Source organism: Esox lucius, chromosome 7, assembly GCF_011004845.1.
Source record: "Esox lucius isolate fEsoLuc1 chromosome 7, fEsoLuc1.pri, whole genome shotgun sequence".
In the NCBI taxonomy this organism is placed as follows: domain Eukaryota; kingdom Metazoa; phylum Chordata; class Actinopteri; order Esociformes; family Esocidae; genus Esox; species Esox lucius.
In genome coordinates, this window is record NC_047575.1 from 20,663,141 (window position 1) to 20,686,897 (window position 23,757).

At 43.6% G+C, this 23,757-nt stretch overlaps 2 protein-coding genes across 2 annotated transcripts; one reads left to right on the top strand and one right to left on the bottom strand.

Moving 5' to 3' along the window:
* The first annotated feature begins 2,111 nt into the window (after nucleotides 1-2,111).
* On the top strand, nucleotides 2,112-13,053 carry rrm1 (ribonucleotide reductase M1 polypeptide). The gene is made up of 18 exons (XM_010893438.4): nucleotides 2,112-2,268; nucleotides 3,259-3,347; nucleotides 3,469-3,646; nucleotides 4,333-4,493; nucleotides 4,578-4,617; nucleotides 4,796-4,958; nucleotides 5,232-5,373; nucleotides 5,564-5,647; nucleotides 5,760-5,921; nucleotides 6,069-6,148; nucleotides 7,249-7,450; nucleotides 7,786-7,935; nucleotides 8,033-8,254; nucleotides 8,537-8,613; nucleotides 10,313-10,448; nucleotides 10,556-10,651; nucleotides 10,996-11,184; nucleotides 12,487-13,053. Exons 1-18 carry the CDS (start codon nucleotides 2,250-2,252, stop codon nucleotides 12,673-12,675), a joined length of 2,379 nt encoding a protein of 792 aa, XP_010891740.1. The 5' UTR covers nucleotides 2,112-2,249; the 3' UTR covers nucleotides 12,676-13,053.
* A 703-nt stretch (nucleotides 13,054-13,756) lies between these two features.
* Nucleotides 13,757-23,753, bottom strand: trpc2b (transient receptor potential cation channel subfamily C member 2b). The gene is made up of 13 exons (XM_034293487.1): nucleotides 23,721-23,753; nucleotides 21,909-22,601; nucleotides 18,933-19,133; nucleotides 18,010-18,174; nucleotides 17,641-17,815; nucleotides 17,259-17,459; nucleotides 16,855-17,017; nucleotides 16,629-16,721; nucleotides 16,336-16,528; nucleotides 15,992-16,119; nucleotides 15,609-15,675; nucleotides 15,382-15,514; nucleotides 13,757-15,234 (listed from the first exon to the last, which is right to left on the bottom strand). Exons 1-13 carry the CDS (start codon nucleotides 23,733-23,735, stop codon nucleotides 13,757-13,759), a joined length of 3,705 nt encoding a protein of 1,234 aa, XP_034149378.1. The 5' UTR covers nucleotides 23,736-23,753.
* Between the last annotated feature and the right edge of the window lie 4 nt (nucleotides 23,754-23,757).

The following is a 23,757-nucleotide window of genomic DNA, read 5'->3' on the forward strand; positions in this document are numbered from 1 at the left end:
GACGGGCAGTAGGCAGTGGTGTCGCCTCCAGGTCAGAAGCAGGAGGGGGCTCCGCCGACTCTGGGCCATAAGCAGGCAGGTTGTTTTTTTTTTACAAAAAAACAAATAAATGTAGTTGAATAAATAAAAAAACAAACACAGGAGTATGGCAAAAAAAAAAAAAATGAAAACAGGACAAAAAAGATACCCATTTACCATCCGTCCCACCTGCCCTTGAGCAAGACCCTGGTACCAGTTTGACTCCCATTTTCAGAATCTCCAGCATGGGAGCGAAATGTATGCATCCGGCCTCTATGCGGCTGTTACTCTCAGGTGATGCCTGGCCCCAGTGTGTACCCAAATCGGTCCTTACCATGCAGTCCGCTGCCTTGGTTCTGGGAGTAAGACCTGAGTGTCTTCCCTCAGAATGGGCTTGTCTCTCGGATGGAGGGCTCCTGAATGTTGTTGCGATGATTCCGGCTTTTGGATCTCCCTCTATTAGGTCCCTTTATGCATTTCTGCAGCAGGTCTTAAACAACTGGTGCAAGGGAAAGTCATTCCTGTGGTTCATCGCTTGGCTAAGGATGTGCTTGCTATCCTGCAAGGGTTTTTGGGGGCGAGGGTGTTCTTTTCCATTGTGATATTTTTGTTGCAACGTCTGGTCATGCTCAATGCACTGTGTGTCGCCCCATTTGAGCCTTTCAAAGTCAATTATGGCCTGTTGGTTTTATCTTGGAGAGAGCATTGTTTTTGGGCCTGACTTCGGACTGGCACCTTCCATTAACTTTCGGTCTGTCCCTCATGCTCTTTATTTTGAGGTCGGGAACTCAAATGTTGATCTGCGCTGTCTGTCTTTTCTGCCTATGGCGCCATGGCCCTATCTGGTCTGGAGAGCATCCTACTTACTCTCATCTCCTCCCTTTGCATCCACTAATTTTGCAGTGTCTGCCTGATTGTGCCCCCATGTCTCGAAGGATTCCAGTCCTGTGAAACCTTTGTTCCTCTTTCTTATTGATATCTGCTTCTCTGAGTCACAGCGGCCATTTCGCTGTCCTACGGTAGCAGGGGTTGGGTGCTGCCTCCAGGGGTGTGTGAGCACTCCACTAGGGGGGTGGTTCCATGGGTGTTCTTGGTATGTGTGTTGGCTGTGTGGTTCTTTCCACATGTTTTTGTGCAGTTCTGCCAATGACCTGATGCGTTTGATGCTTTCGACTTGGAGGACGAGTGGCCTGGCAACAACTTTGTTTGGGAAGGTTGCTGTGGCCCCTCACGTCAGTGTTCAGCCTCTCCGGCATAGTGGAACTGGGTGCTGTACCAGCTCCTGCGCATCTGTATCAGTAGGGTGTCCAAACATCCCGGTTTGCCCGGGATTGTCACGGTTTCAAGCTGGGTGTCCCGGGTCCCGACAAATATCTGTAAAACACTAAAATGTCAGGGTTTTTGACATTCAATACCAAATTATGCCGGTTTTCACCACAATTAAAATAATAGTGTAATGTTTCCACTTACGAGTCAATGGCAAACAAACAACTGTGTAGAACTGCTTACCAAAGCAACAATTCTCATAAAAGCTCAAGGGAGCTGAAAAACACACAAGATAGTGAACACAGTAACAAACGAGGCCACCCTGCTCCACCAACCACAAGCATGACCAACGTGCCTGCATAAGTGCATACATGTGCGAGGGCATTAACGTACACGGTTTGGGTCCAGGGTTGGGGGTTTGAAAATGTGGTCACCCTACTTACCAGTCGTGACTGCATTGACTTTCAGTTTGTCATTTTGCCTTTTGCTTGAATTTATTGCAATTAAGGGGCTATACATTTCATAACTGATGTTACTATTTCTTAAATGTATGTGAGCATTCATAATTCTTCTTTGAACAACAGGAGAAAGTATTAACCAACACTTTATAATAATTACAACATTTTTACAATTTTAACGCGTCAGTTTCTCAAACAATGAAAATATATCTACATTTCTAAATATCCCGCCAGAATGGGTCTGTTTATGTCAACAGCTGACCGGAAAACGCAAACGAAAGAGAGAAAACCACTGTGATTGGTTTAACCGTCAGCGTTAGTCTTTACGGATTGGTTGGAGGTTTGGAGCAAGTGCTTATTGTCGCGGGTTTTGTAGTTATTCGCGCTTTATTCGGCAACGCCTGGAGTTTAGAAGAGCTCCCATTATACAGAAGATAAAATCGCCAAACATATAAATTAGTATTATTCTAATTTTTTTGCAATTCCAATACAACAACTCGTGTCAACATGCATGTGATAAAGCGAGGTAGGTCTCTTTTACATAGCTGCTAGTCTGATGCGCGTTAGCTGCTTGGCGATTGTCATTCTACATGTCATTTGTTTCTTACTTTGTGGAAGCAGTATTTTATTTAGTTTGTCTAATAAATCACACTGAATTACTTGCTGACTGACGTCTCTAACTAAACTCTTTAAATTGCTACTTAGCTAGTTTGCCTGTAAACAGTGTAGGCTAATGATAGCTAACTTCTTTATCTAACAAAACAAGGACTGAATTATTTAAAGTCACATAATGTAATATTTAGGTCGTTATAAGAAGTAGATAGATTGAAAGTTCCCTAGCGTTGCCCACCCATTAAAAAAAGCTTATTGGCTAGATAATATTCATATTTTTTACAGGCTTTTCTGAGTTAGGAGTTGTCCTTTTGTCAAAACTTGGCGCCAAATCTTACGTTTACATAGCTTGTTATAACTCTATGTAGGTACTTATTGGAAGTACAGTAATGATGCCTAGTATTAGTATAATTTAATTGACCATACAGATGGCTAACATTGTACATTTATTTAAATTGTTGCTTTTCCCAAAAGACGCTTACTGGGTTGACAACCCGGAACTTCAGTGTGCACAATTTACAGGCTAATATAGCTACAATACAATAACTTGCCTGCATTGGCAATGCGAACTTCGTCCGTGTCCAATTGCATCGGAGTCTTTGAATTTACAAAGTACTGTTAACAAAAATGTTTGCACCATTTAGGTAATACAACAACGTTTATACCAACAGCTTGTCTCTGTCAAAATTCTTCAGTCTCAGAGATCTCAGAGACAAGGACTATATTTGCAAATGTACTACAAAGCGATTGATCAGAAGACCAATAGATTGAAAAAATAACTAACTTTTGTTTTTGAAGCTTTAAGAAATTACTTTTGCGTGATTGGCATTAGCTTATACATTTGCTTTTGCATGTTGTAGATTTTAATCGACATATATATATTTTTTCATCTTTAAATTCACAGATGGGCGCGAAGAGCGTGTTATGTTTGACAAAATCACCTCCCGCATCCAGAAGCTGTGTTATGGACTCAACTCTGATTTTATTGATCCAGTGAGTAGACATTTTATGTTTGTTGTGTAGCTCCAATTCTTTTCAGTTATCTTTTGTAAGCCAAGTGTTGTTTCTCTAACCCACCCTAACAGATTTCCTTGCCTGCTGTCATACCTTTTAGACCCAGATCACAATGAAAGTCATCCAAGGTCTTTACAATGGTGTCACCACAGTGGAGCTGGACACGCTAGCTGCAGAGATAGCTGCCACCCTCACTACCAAACATCCCGACTATGCCATCCTTGCTGCCCGCATTGCCGTTTCCAACCTTCATAAGGAAACAAAGAAAGTCTTCAGCGGTACGCTTTTGTTTTTCTGACCCTTATTCAAACATAATGCATATTGCTTGATTATTGCATTCACTGAAAACATTTCCTTACTACATACCTCGTGGTACCTAGTGTAACTTGCCTTTGGGCTGACACTAGTACTTTGGTGTCTGAAGAAGTTGTTGCCTAAAATTAAAATATTGTGGTGACCCTGTATATCCGTAAAGGGCATTTATTCAAGTGCTGTTCTCCAGTGTTCATGCATTTCTCATTAAGAGTGCTGGTCCTTACAGTTGGGTGGGACGTCCCGTGTCGAGGTGGCACCTCTGGGGGGCTTGTTGGACAGCAAGGGGGTGTCTAGGTTTCCCCGGGCCGTAGCTTATATAAAGCAGGGTTTTGACAGACATCAACCTCTCTTGGCTCCATTCCTGTTTGACAGAGAACCGTGTACCTGTGAGATACCTGGTGAGCTAGCTACAATTCCTAGAGAGAGTTTGCTAAGTGCCTATGGTGTGTTTGCTGATGGGGTTTGGGTGTAGACGATGGCCTGCAGTTGTCTGTGTTTAGGTTAATAAATTCTACCCGGTACGCTCTACCTTTGACTCCGCCTGCTAATTCAGCATCCCGGCCAGGGGTGTTACAATATCATTGCAATTGATGTCAAACAAGTGTTTTTGGAAATGCGTTTTTACACTTTCCTATCAATGTTGTTGCAGATGTGGTGGAGGATCTCTACAATTATGTCAACCCGCTAAACAAACGCCATTCCCCCATGGTTGCCAAGGAGACACTCGACATTGTCTTAGAAAACAAGGATCGCCTCAACTCTGCCATCATCTTTGACAGAGACTTCTCCTACAACTTCTTTGGATTCAAGGTGATTTGTATATAATTAACAAGCAATAACCTTTAAATCAATTCTGCAATTGGTTGAAAAGTGAACTAATTAGGCTTTTTATAGACACTGGAGCGGTCCTACCTACTGAAGATTGATGGGAAAGGTGAGTCCACTCAGATATATGACCCGTTAGAATAGGTTTCTATTCCAGAAATGAACATAGTGTGCTACATTGGATTAGTGCTTATTGTCTGTGGTGCCTGGTCAAATGGGCACATTTCTGCTGCAGATGTTTTTGTGGTTACAGTGACCTGGTTACATTCTGACCTGTTCCTCTGTAGTTGCTGAACGACCCCAACACATGCTGATGAGGGTTTCAGTTGGTATTCATAAGAATGACATTGATGCTGCCATTGAGACTTACAATCTGCTGTCAGAGAGGTGGTTCACTCACGCTTCCCCCACGCTCTTTAACGCTGGCACCAACCGCCCTCAGCTGTCCAGGTGAGCACCTAATGACAGCACATCTATTGTAGCCATTCTATTCTAAGCCAGTACTCAGTGTAATTTCTATTATTACTAAATTGTAAAAAAAAAACGCATGCCACAATCAGAGCTCTTGGTGCAGACCAGAACAATGTATATTTAAAAAATTGGTTGTGCTTCTGAAACATGTAATGTGGCAGTTTTAATGTCTCAATGCTCTTTCAGCAAAAACTCTATTTGCCACTGTCTTAAAAGAAGTATAAAAAAATGCTTATCCTTGTTGTTTTTCAGCTGTTTTCTGCTGGCCATGAAGGATGACAGCATTGAGGGAATCTACGACACTCTGAAGCAATGTGCCCTTATTTCCAAATCAGCAGGAGGCATTGGAGTGGCAGTCAGCTGCATCAGAGCCACGGGCAGCTATATTGCTGGGGTGAGCATCACATTTATACGATTCAGTCCAAATAAGTCTTAAGACATAGGTGGAGTGTAACTTGCGTGCTTAGGACCCAGAACAGTGTGTACTCGGAGTGCCTATTGGCTTTGATAGATGGAGGTAAAATGAATAATAAAAATATTTTATATATTTAAGCTAGTCATTTACTGAGGCTTATTTCTTTCAGACAAATGGCAATTCCAATGGGCTTGTTCCCATGCTTCGAGTGTACAACAACACAGCACGCTATGTGGACCAGGGAGGAAACAAGGTGAGGAAATGAGACTATGGTTTTTGCATATGTCTTGCCACAAGATGATTTCATGGATGAGTGATCGTCTATTATTGGAAAGTTAACTTTGTCTTCCCCTCTTTTCTCTCAGAGACCTGGTGCGTTTGCTATGTACTTGGAGCCGTGGCACTTTGACGTGTTTGACTTCCTGGATCTGAAGAAGAACACCGGGAAGGAGGAACAAAGGGCCAGAGATCTGTTCTATGCTCTGTGGATCCCTGACCTCTTCATGCAGCGAGTAGAGAACAATGAGGTACGCAGCTGTTTGTTTGTGTGTGCGTTCTTAATGAGAAATTTGAGTACTAGCACATAGCTCCTCATGGTGGAGTTAAAAAGGAAATGTATTATGGTTCTGTTTCAAGAATATTGTTTTTGAGCAGTGATTGTATTGTACCCACAGGACTGGTCCTTAATGTGCCCCAGTGATTGCCCTGGACTGGATGAGTGCTGGGGGGAGGAATTTGAGAAGCTTTATAAAAGGTAAAATTATTCCTGAAGTCTGATGGCTTGCAGGGTGCCTCTTAGCCTTCTATGAGACTATAATTTGGTACTTCCCATTCTGACCAACAGTGGAATGAACACTGCATTTCTGGGTTAACATTAGAACCGCCAAATGCCTATGCCAGATGCCGTTTGAGTTTGTAATTAAAAGCTACACCCTCCTTCCACTACTTTTCCTAAATAGGCGTTCATTACATTGTTCCGTTGTAAGAATTCTAAACTCACAAACAGAAAACTATTTAAAGACGATTTACCATTTTTTGTTGTTTCTTTACCTCATTTTCCTACATAATCTGCCAAAAGCACACGCCAGTTAGTTTTGGTATCGAGGCAGCCGCTAACAGTATCCAGGCACTAATCACCCCTCACTGAATGCATGACATCAATGGATGAATGCGCGATACTCCCACATGAATGATCAGACCTTGGGTTGAATTTGAATTAACTTACAAATGAAATAGAATATTTGCATGACCATTCAACAATGTAATTAGGCTGTTATTGAAACACAATACAGAAGATACAGGCTAATTCATCATATGTATCACACGTTAGGTCTTCTAATAAACATAGTTTTGATGCTCAATGGGAAAATGTGTTCAGGTGGCCCAGACATTGAAGCGGAAAAAATATCTGTATGCTAGAAGCATTGTGAAGCCAGTGATTTTGGGGGCTTTGGTAAACGGCCAAGCAGAAACAATAGGCTGGATGCACTCAAGTCCAATAAAATGTCTACTAGTCCTGGACAGGTAGAGAAGGAAGAAGCACGAGGATTAAAAAATTGTAGCGCGCATTCGCTGTTCTAGTGGACATGAGCAACAGGGCAGATGTAACACAAATAGCATACTTTTCCCCCACATGTTATATAAAGTATATCACAGAGGGGTGTCCGTTGGGGGGTTCGGGTACCACCGTTGCCTAATTTTAAGCCGGGAAAAACCCTGTAAACCTAATTGTTCTCCAAGTGCTTAGTGGGGCAGCACCACTCACATCCAACTTAATTTGGGTTAATGCAGAAGTCTGATTTCCATTGGAACTTGCGTTAAACTGTGTCTGACTGGTTCTGTGCCTCTCGACAGGTATGAGCAGGAGGGTCGGGTCAAGCGGGTAGTGAAGGCCCAGCAGGTGTGGCACGCCATTATTGAGTCCCAGACTGAGACCGGAACCCCTTACATGCTTTATAAGGATGCCTGCAATAGGAAGAGCAACCAGCAGAACCTGGGCACCATAAAGTCCAGTAACCTCTGTACTGAGATTGTAGAGTACACCAGCCATGATGAGGTGAATGCAGCAGATATACTGTGTGTGAGATAGCGGGATTAGCTGGTCCTTTTTGGACATACCCTAAAACCTGTTTCTGATGGATATTCTCAGAAAGCCATTAGCCTTATGTGATAAATTGGGTCATCTCTATGCAAAGCTCTAGTCTTGGCCCAAGTGATGCTGTACATATATTTTTTGAGCTCTACGTAGAGATGACTCTCAATTTATCACACAAGGTTAATTGCTTTCTGAGAACATCCATGCTGGCATCGTCTTTTTTATATTGTTAAACAAATTAATGCAATGTGCTTCTTCATGCTTAATTTATCTGGCTTCTGTTTTCCAATCTTAAGGTGGCGGTGTGTAACCTGGCATCCATTGCTCTCAACATGTATGTCACACCAGAGAGGACGTTTGACTTCAACAAACTGGCTTATGTCACTAAGGTCATTGTCAAAAACCTCAACAAGATCATCGACATTAACTACTACCCTGTGATTGAGGTAAGCGTTGTAGTTCAATCTATTTATCAGCAGGACAAATGGTCAACCGGTTATCTTTGTTGACCAGTGTTCTGCTCTACGTGCCTCCTCACACCAGGCTGAGAACTCCAACAAGCGCCACAGGCCCATCGGCATTGGTGTCCAGGGTCTGGCCGATGCCTTTATCCTGATGCGTTTTCCGTTTGAGAGCGCAGAGGCCCAGAAGCTCAACACTCAGATCTTTGAGACTATCTACTATGCTGCCCTTGAGTCCAGCTGTGAGCTGGCTGCTGAGCATGGCCCATATGAGACCTATGCAGGGTCCCCTGTCAGCAAAGGGGTGAGTACTACTGTCAGTTTAATACATAACTGGGATGTTAGGGGCTGCTTTCGCAGACACTGATTAAGCCTAGTCTAGGACAAAACAAACAAGCTCAATTGAGTTTTCTGCTGAACCCTAGACTAGGCGTAATCTGTGTCTGCAAGGTTTAAAGGGTCTGGGGACTATTCCTGTTTTTAGTGACTTGGCAACACTTTCAGGCTTTTAGACATTTGGATTTATTAAGGGGAATGATATAGTGTGTCTCTTCTGCTTAAAGAACTATAACCCCCCCCCCCTCAGATTCTTCAGTATGACATGTGGGAGAAAACCCCAACTGACCTGCTGGACTGGAATCTTCTCAAGGAAAAGATTGCCAAGTAAGTTGCTAATAATGCAGTTTATTTTACACACACAACGACAGCTAGTCAACTAGGGATGTAGACCTGCTGTTGTGTAGACACTTAGCATAGCATGCAGGCACTTTAATGTCAAAGGATATTGGTACAATATTAAGCTTCATATTCTGATGGTCGAAAGAGGCAGCACTCTTGTTTCATTAATCAATCAGTGTGCTTTGGTGCGTAAATGAAAATGTCAACATGTCCAAGAGGGGAGTTTCAGTGATAATTAGGCATATGTCTACAACATGAAATAAAAATTGTATTTGAAGTAGGAGGTTTTGAGACATATCAACAGCGTAGGAATTTCACAACGGCCGCAATTTCCTGAATCATTGTACGCCCTACCGCCACCATGGCTTTCGTGGCCCTGCTACTCTCAAAACCTCACGGTCAGCAGTTTGTTTGTAGTTGCCAACTGAGAACAACCACAAGAAAGGACTTCAATCAGGTAAGCAAGCTAGCTAGTTATCGATAGATGGCGGACCTATTTAATGTGTACCTGAATAAAACCTCTTTCTGTCTCAGAGGGCTTTGACTGGGCCTCTCTGAGACATTGACCATATTTATTTTTAAGTCACTCCAGTGTGGCTTTGCCTCTTTCTGGGGTCAGTGTCCTACTGGAAGATGAATCTTCTCCCAGGACCATGTCTCTTACAAACTCCTGTGCAGGTTTTCTTCCAGGAGTTCTGTACATAGAGGGCGAAATAAACACTGCAATCTTAACAAGCTTTTCAGGCCCTAACGCAGAGAAACATCCCCATAGCATGATGCTGCCACTTAACCCTGGGGGGTGGTGTTCTGAAGATGTGCGGTGTTCTAGACAGGTTGACTGTTGAAATTCTCTTCATTTATTAATAAAGGACCCGCTGTGCTCCTCTTATCCTACCCGATTGGTGCTTTTGAAGAACCCTTTTCCAGATTTGCATTGACTGTTCCTTTGTCTTCATGATGTAGTTCTTATTAGGAATTGTATTAACCAGCTGTGGGACCTCCCAGAGACTGGTGTAAACACCTAATTACGTGAGTTCTAACTACAATTGGTTGCACCAATTGGTTGGACACTGTGTTTAAAAAAAGCCCTTCCACTCACCACAGCTTTAGAGTGGTCATTTGAGTATTCATGGCCTTTCTATCAGCATAAACTAAGTCTGGCCATTGTCCTCGGACCTCATTTATTGCAGCATTTTCTGTAAACCCAAAACGGTAGACTGTAAAAATCATGATAGGTCTGCTGTCTCTGAGATGCTGGAACCACTAAATCTGGCACCAATTGTCATAACAGTCAGTCTTTTCCATTCTAATGTTTAGTCGAACAACAACTAAACCTCTTGAACATGTGCATGCTTTATATATTAAAGAAAGGTTAACACTCCTTTAGTGACCATGGAGTCAGGACACCGGTGTATTGTGCCATCTGAAATATGCTCTTGGGGATTGGGCTGGATCCCGTTTTGCTCAGTTGGTAGCGCATGTGATTTGCAACGGCAGAGGTTTGTACAATTCCCACAGGGGACCAGGTCTGAAATGTATGCAGCTTAGGTCGCTCTGGAAAAGGGTGTCCGCTAGATTACTAAAATATAAAATTTTCTTTTGGCAGGAACTGGATGAAATTAAATATCTAAGCCTTTGTGTCTCCCCACAACTTAACCCTCCCCCCTCTCTGTTCCCTCCCCAGGCATGGTGTGAGGAACAGTCTGCTGCTGGCCCCTATGCCCACAGCCTCCACAGCCCAGATCTTGGGCAATAACGAATCCATTGAGCCCTATACAAGCAACATCTATACCCGTCGAGTCCTGTCTGGAGAGTTCCAGGTCTGTCTCTCACTCACAGCACGGTCAAACACATAGATACTCAAGTCGGGTGGCATAGAAATGTGGATGTGTCTGGGCACTAATAATATCCTTTGTGCCCTCTGCAGATTGTTAACCCCCACCTCTTGAAAGACCTGACAGAGCGAGGGCTGTGGAATGAAGAGATGAAGAACCAGCTGATTGGTCAGAATGGATCAATCCAGGTGACTACCCAGACCCATTCAATTAACCATTGTCCCCTTAGCAGCTCTGTAGGTGACAAAACTAAGGGTGACAGGGTTAACATTTGTGACCCCAGTCAAGGGCTGCAGAGTTTTTGGCATTCCTTAATGTGGGGCTGAATGGATAGTCCTGAAAACCAAAGAATATGGTACTCTTGTCTACTGGTGTGCACGCGTGTCCCTGATTGCCTGCTTACAATGTTCCCTGTTTAATATTGCGTTTATTTCGTCAGGGTGTGCAGAGCCCTTTTTAAACACAATTCAGTTTGTAAAAGCAATTCCTTTTCATTAGTCCGGTGTTCTAACTGGTTTTTGCTTGTGTTTAGGGCATTGCTGAGATTCCAGATGACCTGAAGGAGCTGTACAAGACTGTGTGGGAGATCTCCCAGAAGACGGTCCTGAAAATGGCAGCTGATCGTGGTGCCTTCATAGACCAGAGCCAGTCCCTCAACATTCATATTGCTGAGCCCAACTACGGCAAACTCACCAGCATGCATTTCTATGGCTGGAAGCAGGTTTGTTTGCTTGACCAATCAACTCTGCAGGACACTCAATGTCCAGTATTTAGACACACATTCAAGCATCGGCCAATTTAAGTCAATGTTGTTGCACATGATCAGAGAGGTCAGAGGAGAACGGCCGGGCTCGTTCAAACATACAAAGGCTATAAATGCCCAAACTACTACTCTTTACAACAGTGGTATGTGGAAGGGCACCTTCGATCACACACAGCATTGATGTTGTATTGGATGGGCTCTAGCAGAATATGACCATATTACAGAAGCACTACAGTGGGCAGAGCAGTCACCAAAAAGGGATGTTTGAAGATTAGAAAAACATGAACTTGTCTGACAAATTGCAATTTCTGCTGCGGTACGCAGATGGTAGTGTCATTGTCGTAAATGGACTTAAATTCATGGATCCACGTGTTACCTATATGGGCTGGTGGTGGTGTGATGGTGTGTGGAATACATTAGGCCACTTAATACAAACGGAGTATGATTTGAATGCCACAGTGAACCTAGCTATGGATTGTGGCTCAACATGTTCATCCCTTTATAACCAGTCTACCTCTTATCAAACAGGTAATTCCTGAACGGCAATGCGCCAGTTCAAAACGCCCGCTTCATCTCAGGCTGGTTCCACGATCACGACAGGGACTTCATTGTGCTACAATGACTTCCAATCTCTAGATCGCTGTCGTATTGTACACCTCTGGGATGAGGTGGATGGGAGACTTGCATGAATGTGTTGCTGAAAAGTTACTATGGTCTGATGAATCTAAAGTCAGGATAACTCAATATCCCAGCACCTTTTTAAATCCATGCTATGAAAGTCACGCTGTTCTGAAGGCGAAAGGGGTTCCCACCTCATACTGTCACCTAATAGGGTACCTTATAAAGTTGCCACTTCCATACTGTCCCTACTGCCCACCAGTGTACACACGTTTTAAAAATACATCTCATACTTAATACTTTTATGGTAACTACAAAAGATCTAATATCCCACACTTTCCATCATTTTGGCCCCGAGTGTTAATTGACAGTGTACATTACTTATTCTGAAGGAATCCGTAAGTCTGACTTGGACAAACTGTGGTACTGCAGGTTAAACCTGCAGTACCTGTTAATAGCTGGCTGAAGCTGCCAATTGAGGCCTTGTGAATCCTGTTTCATGAGTAGAGAAAAGGTGTAGGAAATGAATAGCACTGACAAAAAAGGAAATAAACAACTGGATAAGGAGTCTTCCCACTACTACTTACTAAAATAAGCTCCGCTTTATCAAGTTGAACCGCTAACCTCATCTCCTCTCCTCAGGGTCTGAAGACAGGCATGTACTACCTGAGAACCAAGCCTGCAGCCAACCCCATCCAGTTCACCCTGAACAAGGAGAAGCTAAAGGAGTCTCAGTCAGCCAAGACTGAGATGGAGATCAAGGAGCTCAACAGAGCAGCTATGGTGTGTTCCCTGGAGAACCGTGATGACTGCCTGATGTGCGGATCTTAGACCTGCCCCTTAGTCCTGCTTCTGCTCTTTATTTCATTAACCATGGCAGTGAACTAAACCACACAGGATCATTGACCAGTTGTAAATTCATTTTGAAACAACTGTCATCGTTTATGTGGGTATTTTAATATAGCCTTTAGAGTGCTGTTCATGGTTTAACTAAGCAATTATCTATTTATCGCTATTGGGTGCACTGTCTGTGAAGCTGTTTGTCTGCTTGTTCTGTATAGAATTGAGAGGGTTTTCCCTTGATTTTTGTGGTCTACTGTTAATATGTACATCTCTGAATCTCATGTTGTTGAATGAACCTCAACACTATGTAGTGTATATTACAATTAATCTGTTTTACCTGTGGGGAAATAAACGTTTTGTAATTCAGTTTTAATGTCATCTACAGTTGTCAAACCTCAGCTGGGGGGGGGGGGGGGGTGGGGTTCGCGGCCTGACCCGGCCCCGCCTACTGAGGCTCGGAGGGTTAAAGGCCTGGATGTTTTACCATGGAGGAACTAGCCAGGGACAGGAGGGAATGTGATGAATTAATGGGTTTCTGTGGCAACCTCTGGGGAGAGGAAGGTGTTCTGCAAGCTGAGACCTGCACATAGCAACATAAAGATATACACATCCTGATGAGGAGGCAAGTGGCGCTGAGGGAAGACTAATAGTCTGTACCAACAGGGAGAAATGGCTGTTCAACCGGTCTTACTAAAATAATTTACTAAATGAAATTCACACACAAGGACAAAATATATTTTGGGTATTTTAATGTAAGTCAAAGTATGCATTTGAAGTAAAATTGCCGTTTCACTTTTAATGTTGCTCTCTATCCTACAATGTTTAAGTACAGTAGTAAGGACCAAACAGGTTGACAGACTTCGGCAGCTGTCTCACTAGGTGTTCACAAATCATGTTTCATTATGCAGTGTTAACATAGTATAGGTTGTACTGTGCATATTTTCAAATGTATAGTGGAATGGTCCTATATGCTAGCTGCAAGTGTTTACTGCAGCTTTAATGTAAAACATCTCTGGTTAACTAATGTACAAAGAAGTTCAGTGAAACAATGCCTGTTGCCTGACACTTATCATTTAGAGGTAATGCACTCCAGTGTGGGACTCATTGGTCCTCCATCAATGGACCCCTCCCCTTCCTGTGAGCCGAAGCCAGTGTCCTGTGAGTTGCTGCTACCAGTGGGAGAAGGAAATACTTTCTCCCCAAGTATCTTCACATCTGCCATGGCAGTATTCTCCACCATGCCAGTCTTTTTTGCCACTGTTCTCCCGTTGCCTTGAGTACACCTCTCTGCCACATTCATTTTCCCCACCACTTTTTTCTCTTTCAGTTCTATCATTTTTAACTCATTCACATCCCCCAAACCCAGGTTTACTTTCCCGATATTCCCACATCTACCCATTTTCTTCAGGTCTTTGAGATCTACAACTCCTTTCTCTCTGTTTGTAATATCCAAAATGCTATCTTGTGTCTTTGATTTTCCTTTCCCTTCCATTTGTACTCCTCTCTTTTTCACACCATCAGCTCTACCCTCCTCCATTTTCACAACATTATCTTCTGTTGGGTTCATCCACACCGCTGTATCTGGCCTCACCTCCTGTTTGTCAAACTCCCCTCCTTCCTTTCCTATCTCTCCCTTTACCTCTGGTTCCTCTGCTTTCAGTGCTGCGCCAACTTTTTTTATCTCCATTCCAGCCTCCTCTGCTGTCACCACTTCTCGAGTGTCTTGTAACATCACCACCCCTTCCCCGCACTGTCCCGTCACCACCCCTTCCCCGCTCTGTCCTGTCACCACCCCTTCCCCGCTCTGTCCCGTCACCACCCCTTCCCCGTTCTGTTCCGTCACCACCCCTTCCCCGCTCTGTCCCGTCACCACCCCTTCCCCGCTCTGTCCCGTCACCACCCCTTCCCCGTTCTGTCCCGTCACCACCCCTTCCCCGTTCTGTCCCGTCACCACCCCTTCCCCGTTCTGTCCCGTCACCACCCCTTCCCCGCTCTGTCCCGTCACCACCCCTTCCCCGCTCTGTCCCGTCACCACCCCTTCCCCGCTCTGTCCCGTCACCACCCCTTCCCCGTTCTGTCCCGTCACCACCCCTTCCCCGTTCTGTCCCGTCACCACCCCTTCCCCGTTCTGTCCCGTCACCACCCCTTCCCCGCTCTGTCCCGTCACCACCCCTTCCCCGCTCTGTCCCGTCACCACCCCTTCCCCGCTCTGTCCCGTCACCACCCCTTCCCCGCTCTGTCCCGTCACCACCCCTTCCCCGCTCTGTCCCGTCACCAACCCTTCCCCGCTCTGTCCCGTCACCACCCCTTCTGCTGCTCTGTGGTGCACAGTCACCTGTAGAGGAGGGTGTTTGTCATCTGGGCTGTGGAAGCCCCTGAAGTTGTTCTTGGCTCCCAAGATGTATTTCCCCAGGATGGAGGCGCTGTCAGTGGTGGAGTTGTCTCCTACAGCCTGGCCAGAGTCCACCAGAACCTGCATGATGGTCTTCATCTCAGCATGCAGCCTGCCCACCACCTTGTTTAGCTCTGTGATCCGATTACCTATGTCTGGGTAGAACAGACCAAACCGGTGACTCAATGCATCACAAGGCTATTTGCATACACACTCTGCTAAGTACAGTACAATGTTCACATGAAACGTCTAACTGAACACTCAATGGTCTTAAGGAGAGTTTAGGAAACTTGATGTTTTGCCTTTTCTCTTGGTCTCCTCAAACTCGCGACGTGCAGACTCAATGTAGCGCTGCACTAGGGCCCGGATCACCTGCTGCCGGTAAGGTATCTGTTTCTCCAGCGACCCTCCACCGTCTGTCTCCTTTCCATTGGACTGGTCAGCAAAGGGATAAGAGAGTGTCATTGGTCTGCACTGTGTGACACTACCAACTGAGCCAATGTTAAGTGAGCCTGGTCTAAGTTCACACCATGGAGGTTGTGGACGGGTACTCTGGAGTGGAGTTACAACAGCAGCAGACCCAACGGAAAACACCCCTGGGACAAACAAGAAACATGAGAGGAAACTGACCTTTAGGTTCCTGTATTGTTTGTAGAGGAATTTTGCTCCATTATGCACACTTGCCTCTAACTTTTACCTAACACTAAAACCTAACCCTCACATGTAATGACTAAATCTAAAAGTAACCCCAATTTCATCCCTATCCCCAATAGCCTTGTTGCAAGTAGGGACGGGCCAAAAGACCTAGTGGAGATGATTTGTCTGGTTTTACTCTTATCTTAGTGTCCCCACAGACATTAGACCTAGATCTCTCTCTGTCGCTCGCACACACACACACACAATATAACCTACCGTATGAGGTAGAAGAAGGCCTTAGGAGAGGGGATAATGTTGAAGGGTACAGGCATGGTGAGACCTTCTCTGAAGTAACTCAGATAGAGCTTTGATCGGGCAAATTTCCACTCAACATCAGCGTCATCCTGAGAGGGAACAGGTTCAGTAAGCAAAATTCAGGGTCCATCCTCGAATGTTTTGTAAACGTTTATTGTACAATCACAAAGCCTTGAAGGTGAGCACTGAATAATGATCTATTACAACAAGATACTGTGCCTTTACTTTTACTCAAGCGTCTATTCCGGACGTAAAATACACAACATTAGAGTTGCGTTCTGTCCCGGAGTGTAATCTGATCTCACCTCAATCTTCTGGAAAGAATTGGTGATCATGGCAATGAGCATGTTAAGTAGCACGATAACGATGACGAGGGTGAAGATGCCGTAAAGGATCCTGCCAACAAACTCTGCCACTACAAACTGAGGCATGTCAACGTATTCCTGGTTATTCACCCCAAACATGGTCCAGAACAGGAAACGAAAAGTCTCATTGAACCTAGGGAATGGAGTTAAGGTTGCAAAGATTATTATTATCACGAGTGATCCAGCAAGATAGTTATGAAGCTACCGTAGCACTGTAATTTAGCTTGTTTTACCTTCCAAGATACGGCTGGTTGACATAAGGAACATAGATATTATTGATACCACAAAGGAAAGCTGTTCCAATGATCATCAATATGAACATGAACCTAGGTTAGAGAGAAGAGAGGTGTTTTGCTAATCCAACCAATATTTGTTTAGTTGATTGCAAAACGAACACAACCACAAACAGACATTGAACAACATCTTAGTAGACTGCTTTGCCTGCACATTTCATTCTACCTCATCATGTCATCAATCATTTTCCCTATGGAAATCTGCAGTGTCCCCAGGGACTCCTGAGCAGGCAGGATGTACGCCAGGCGGGTGAAGCTCAGCATACTGGTCACGGCAAACAACACTTCGGCTATGAACTGGGGGTCCTCCTGATGCCAGTCCTGGCGCACTGCACGACAGTGGCAAACAATATTCACCAGTTTAGCTTAGGAAACATTCATGTATATTGAGAGATTGGGGAGAATTATATTTAAATCCAGTAAAACTTGAAAAAGAAAGTAAAGTGAAATTCCAATGTTCCAATTTACCTCCAAAATTGGCTGACTAAAAAGAGAATGGACCCCATCCATCCTGGTTAAAGTTCTACTTCAAATGCATGCCTCTAGCAGCATGAAGCCTACTGTTCTCACCAGTCTGGGTGAAGTATGTGCACTCGTCAGTCCTGTCGGGGGCTTGGCACAGAAAGTGACCTTTAAGCATGACAAGAATGCGCAGCGTGAAGGAGGCTAGGTACATGCTGAGGACCATCATGTCCAGGCAGTTCCACCAGTCCAGAAGGTAGCTACGCAAACCTTCAATCCACACCTCCTTACATTCATACCAGAAGAACCCTGTACAGGACAGACAGTACAATATAGAGGTATTTGACATGTAAGTCTTCCCATTTGAGGTTCGAATTATGACATAATATGATTCTGCATTCATGGTATTTCATGATGGTACTTTATTAATATTCATTCTAATAACAGAGTTTACGTTATAATAATACATAGTGTAATACTGCTAACACACCGACCACCCACACCATGTGGACTGAGCTGTGCAAAACATTCTGTTGACGCGAAGCAAACTGCTCTCTGTACAACTCCATGGTGATAGACTCTCCCAACAGCGTAATGAGGAACCACATGTAGGTGGCAGAGTGAACAAGGAACTTAATCACCGGAATCTTCAGTAACTTTCCCACCTGAGAGACATATTTTAGAGTACATAGTACAAGGACATAGTATAAGGACATAGTACAAGGACCAGAGAAAATGGAGCCGCAATCTGCAGGCTAAAGTCACATGGCCTACACTTTGAAAAATAATTACACAGGGAGGTACAGAGAGATATACAGATATACATACACTCTCATCAACTTCATACAACTCCTCTGACCTTGGACTTGGGTGCAATCCAGTAGACAAGGCAGAGGAGGGGCATGGTGAAGAAGATTCCCACAGAAACCAGCAGCTTCCAGACTGTTCTGCTGCCCCGCCAACCGGACAGATTCCCACACCAAATAGAGGAAAGCACCTGTTGGCAGATAGGGTGGGCCACAAACTAGAGGCAGAGAGAAAGAGAGGATACAATTCACAAACAGGACATCAACAGGGATGTACCTCACTGAACATGTTTAGTATACATTAATGACAGGACCACTCCAAGTAACAGCCCTCCAAATGTAGGCATATAATAACCCTGGGGTTTTCTTGTCTTCTGGCTCTGTAGCAGTTTTTGGATCTATCTGTTCCTGGGTGAGGGTAGATGACTGTGGATCTATCTGTTCCTGGGTGAGGGTGGATGACTGTGGATCTATCTGTTCCTGGGTGAGGGTGGATGACTGTGGATCTATCTGTTCCTGGGTGAGGGTGGATGACTGTGGATCTATCTGTTCCTGGGTGAGGGTGGATGACTGTGGATCTATCTGTTCCTGGGTGAGGGTGGATGACTGTGGATCTATCTGTTCCTGGGTGAAGGTAGATGATTGTGGATCTATCTGTTCCTGGGTGAGGGTAGATGACTGTGGATCTATCTGTTCCTGGGTGAGGGTGGATGACTGTGGATCTATCTGTTCCTGGGTGAGGGTGGATGACTGTGGATCTATCTGTTCCTGGGTGAGGGTGGATGACTGTGGATCTATCTGTTCCTGGGTGAGGGTGGATGACTGTGGATCTATCTGTTCCTGGGTGAGGGTAGATGACTGTGGATCTATCTGTTCCTGGGTGAGGGTGGATGACTGTGGATCTATCTGTTCCTGGGTGAAGGTAGATGATTGTGGATCTATCTGTTCCTGGGTGAAGGTAGATGACTGTGTCTACCTGTTTTTGGTTGTAGCTGACAGCAAGCCGTAGGCGGGTCAGATTCGGGATGCCCTCTTCAAAGGCCTGTTGGTCGAGGGCATCCTGGCTTTCATCTCCACAGCTGTTCAAGATGGTGGTGACCTCACTTTGGTTACGGCACATTCCCAGTAGCTCAACTGCAAACTCCTGGCACAACTCCTCCAGACCCAGGTACTGAGGCTGGGGGAGATGGACAATAAAATACAGACCATTGATTTTGTTAGCCACTCCTGTAAAGATCGATTTTAGATGCATTCTGAAATTGTATGCCAATGGTTATTAAGTGTTCTAAAATGGATCACCCAAAATGGTGTCCTCAGTTGTGTTCAGTCACATGTATCTGCCGATATCTCCCCATGTCATCAAAAACACTCACTTTCAAACTAGAATTTTCATGGCTAACTGAGTTATGACAGTGATTCTACAACTCAGTTTCCAAATAAGTTGGTACTGTGTAAAATGTAAATAAAAACTGAATGCAATGAAGAGTGGTTCACCACTCGCTGAAAGACTGCGGGGGCAAATAGTGCAACAATTTTAGAATAACGTTTCTCAGTGTAAAATTGCGTTTGAGTTTGGGGATCTCATCATCTAAGGTACATAGTATCATTAAAACATTCTGAGAATTCTGAGAAATCTGTTTGCAAGGGACAATTCTGTTGTGGAAATCACTACATGGTCTCAGGAAGACTTCCGAAAACCGCTGTGAACACACTACGTTGCTGCATCCACAAATGCAAAATAAAACTCCACCATGCAAAGAAGAATCCATACAGTGGATATAAAAAGTCTACACACCCCTGTTAAAAAGCCAGGTTCTTGTGATGTAAAAGAACGAGACAAAGATCAATCATGTCAGAACCTTTTCCATCTTTAATGTGACCTATAACGTGAACAATTCAATTAGAAAACAAACTGAAATCTTTGATGAATAATTTGCACATCATTGCATTCTGTGTTTATTTGCATTTCATGCAGTGTCCCAACTTTTTTGGAAACAGGATTGTACTTAAAAAAATGTTGTGGAAAATTTATTTTCTTCCCCTTATTTAAATCAAAAAGTGATACATTCCTATGTTCTAGATCCATTGCACATAAAGTGAAACATTTAAAGCCTTTTTTGTTTCAGTATTGATGATTAAGGCTTACATCTCATGGAAATCAAAAATCCAGTATCTCAAAATTGAATAAGAAATGTCTAATACAGAAATGTCGACCAGAGAAGAGCTCTAATCTGCTAATTGACTCTGGACTTGGTGGACTAACACCAGCAGATGACATGGTACCCAAATATTTCACTTTCTGTGTAATTAATGTAGAATACACTCACCTAAAGGATTATTAGGAACACCATACTAATACTGTGTTTGACCCCCTTTCGCCTTCCGAACTGCCTTAATTCTACATGGCACTGATTCAACAAGGTGCTGAAAGCATTCTTTAGAAATGTTGGCCCATATTGATAGGATAGCATCTTGCAGTTGATGGAGTTTGTGGGATGCACATCCAGGGCACGAAGCTCCCATTCCACCACATCCCAAAGATGCTCTATTGGGTTGAGATCTGGTGACTGTGGGGGCCATTTCAGTACAGTGAACTCATTGTCATGTTCAAGAAACCAATTTGAAATGATTCAAGCTTTGTGACATAGTGCATTATCCTGCTGGAAGTAGCCATCAGAGGATGGGTACATGGTGGTCATAAAGGGATGGACATGGTCAGAAACAATGCTCAGGTAGGCTGTGGCATTTAAACGATGCCCAATTGGCACTAAGGGGCCTAACGTGTGCCAAGAAAACATCCACCACACCATTACACCACCACCACCAGCCTGCACAGTGGTAACAAGGCATGATGGATCCATGTTCTCATTCTGTTTACGCCAAATTCTGACTCTACCATCTGAATGTCTCAACAGAAATCGAGACTCATCAGACCAGGCAACATTCTTCCAGTCTTCAACTGTCCAATTTTGTTGAGCTTGTGCAAATTGTAGCCTCTTTTTCCTATTTGTAGTGGAGATGAGTGGTACTCGGTGGGGTCTTCTGCTGTTGTAGCCCATCCGCCTCAAGGTTGTGCTTGTTGTGGCTTCACAAATGCTTTGCTGCATACCTCGGTTGTAACAAGTGGTTATTTCAGTCAAAGTTGCTCTTCTATCAGCTTAAATCGGTCGGCCCATTCTCCTCTGACCTCTAGCATACTGGATGTTTTTCCCTTTTCACACCATTCTTTGTAAACCCTAGAAATGGTTGTGCGTGAAAATCCCAGTAACTGAGCAGATTGTGAAATACTCAGACCGGCCCGTCTGGCACCAACAACCATGCCATGCTCAAAATTGCTTATATCACATTTCTTTCCCATTCTGACATTCAGTTTGGAGTTCGGGAGATTGTCTTGACCAGGACCACGCCCCTAAATGCATTGAAGCAACTGCCATGTGATTGGTTGATTAGATAATTGCATTCATGAGAAATTGAACAGGTGTTCCTAATAATCCTTTAGGTGAGTGTATATGAAGGAGTCACTTTTTGATTTGAACCTTTCCATTTTTTTTTGAGATGCACCTGTATTCAAAAAGTACTGAGATCAGAAGTTGGAAATAATTTTGGAAATACATTATTTTATAATTATAATATGACAAATATGATGATTTTGATTGCCTTGAATAATTAATAATAATTAATGAAATACAATTTATAAAAAAATTACAATATGCTGTAGTTAATTATGCTAATTTTATACAGCCAGTTTTGCTAAACTTTATTAAGGGTGTCAGTGATTTATATTTCAAAAATCATAGGGTTGAATATGTATTTTACCTACTCTATCCTCCTGTTAGGATTAACCCATATCTTGTGTAATGTATACTGTTTGTCCATATTTCTTTGTCCAGGTAATCCTCTTGACACACATACTTGTGCTGTGTTATTATATATCTGCAAAACAAGATCTAACCTTGAACTCAGGCTCCTTCTTGGAGAGCTTGCGGAGCTCCCTACTCAGGCTGAAGGCACTGAGCATGGCATCCTCTGAGGTGATGGACAGGTAAGCCCGGCTGGCGATACCGCGATAGGTGTTTATGCGGGACAGCGAGAACTTCAGCAGGTCATATTGCCGCCCGTTCCTACACTCTAGACAGGCACAGGAGATCTTGTGTGGCCATGGAATGACATGTCCCTTCAGGGTCAACATGGTGACAATCTCATAGAGGTCCTTCTGACAGGCTAGGGTTAATGGAGTCACACCCGGAGCAAACTGCGAGTCATCAATGGAGTGGTCGAAAATGGCCAGGGAGAAAGATCGCACGTCCATCTTGTTGCCCTTCTCCAGATCCAGGCGGTCCAGGAGCCTCTTCACCACACGGGGCTGGTTGGTGTCCACAGCGACCAGCAGGGCCTCGTGGATCTGGCGGAAGTCAAACTTGATACCCTGCAGGAGGGCGTCCATGGTGTCCTCTTTGCCAAGGCGTATAGACAGGTTGAGGGCCTCCCTCCACAGACGGTCCTCAGAGTCGTCCAGCTGACGGATAATGCCGTCACCAGTTTTCAGGAGGCCACAGACTAGCATGATGTTCCCCTCCTGGATAGCGTTTATCAACTCCGGAGGAAAGCGCATCTTCTTGTTTACTATCTCCTGCCATTGCTCTGGCTAAAACCACAAGGAGACACAGAAGATAACATATTGCATGAAAGTCTTTGGGACGGTTTGGTTTTTACAGATTAAGCCTAGTCATGAACTAAAAAAAACAAGCTCAATGGAGATTTTCTACTGAACATGGTTTTTTAGTTAAGGACTAGATCTAATTTGTCTGCAACACTAGCCCTTAGAGTCTAAACACCCAAACTCCAAACCATCAATTATTAAAAATATTGAGTTGAAAATTACTTTAACATTGACATTCATATTTAAATTAAAATGGTGAGCTAGCTTGGTTGTTTGAAAGTATTCATGATTTTAAAATAGGATTTAGAAAAGGTAGGAAATGAGCTTGATTTGTTTTGTCCTAAACTACTCCAGGTGTTTGGTTAGGTCAATGATTTCATAGAACAGCCTGAATAATTGAACCTTGAGGTCTAGTGGTTGCCACTGTTAAGACACATACTGCTGTGCATTTATTATTTTTTTTTGGGGGGGGGGTACATCAAATTGCCACTCTTTTAGCAGCTTGTTACTGTCAGCCTACTCATGCATGGTTCCTTCAGACGAAAAGGTCAGTTCCTGTTAAACACGACACGTCATCCACCTTACAATCTGCAGACGCAGCCAGCCTATCTAACCATTAAAATAATTGTTTAAAAGCTGTAATAGCTGTCATTTTATGATGCATTTCTACATTGTTTCTGAGTAGCATAATCAAAATCCACTCATAGAAATTAATGGTTTAAATTGTGACTCTCCAGCCAAGTAATAATCGTAATCATTATCAACCCATGGTAGTTGATGTATCTTTAGATCATACTCTTTTCACAATTTCTAAGATATCCGTTAGGAGACCCCTAACAACTTTGGTGTGGTTTGAGAAAGGTGTTTTTGAATGAAGCATATTGTCGTGTGTGCATTGCCTTCCCGAAAATGAATTTCAAACTTTGCATTATAATGAGGCCCATGAACATTAACTAACAATGCTGTACAATAAATTATTTAAAGACGCTAATTATAAGCTGTATAATATACAGTAGCATTAGTTCTATAAAAATCTAAAAAGTCTGCTAAGTAGTACAAATATTTGACATTACATTTTAATCAGTTTATTTCAAACACACTCACCGTAAGGTTTTCCATAGTTTTTTCAGGAAAAGTGACA

Bases quoted from the DNA above. Each gene is read 5' to 3' on its own strand.
- rrm1 (XM_010893438.4), top strand. The intron at 8,614-10,312 runs GTAAGTTGCTAA...TTCCCTCCCCAG, and splicing joins CTCAAGGAAAAGATTGCCAA to GCATGGTGTGAGGAACAGTC. The intron at 10,652-10,995 runs GTGACTACCCAG...GCTTGTGTTTAG, and splicing joins GTCAGAATGGATCAATCCAG to GGCATTGCTGAGATTCCAGA.
- trpc2b (XM_034293487.1), bottom strand. The intron at 19,134-21,908 runs GTTAGATCTTGT...CATCTCCCCCAG, and splicing joins AGAAGGAGCCTGAGTTCAAG to CCTCAGTACCTGGGTCTGGA. The intron at 16,722-16,854 runs GTAGAATGAAAT...TCTCTAACCTAG, and splicing joins ATGATTGATGACATGATGAG to GTTCATGTTCATATTGATGA.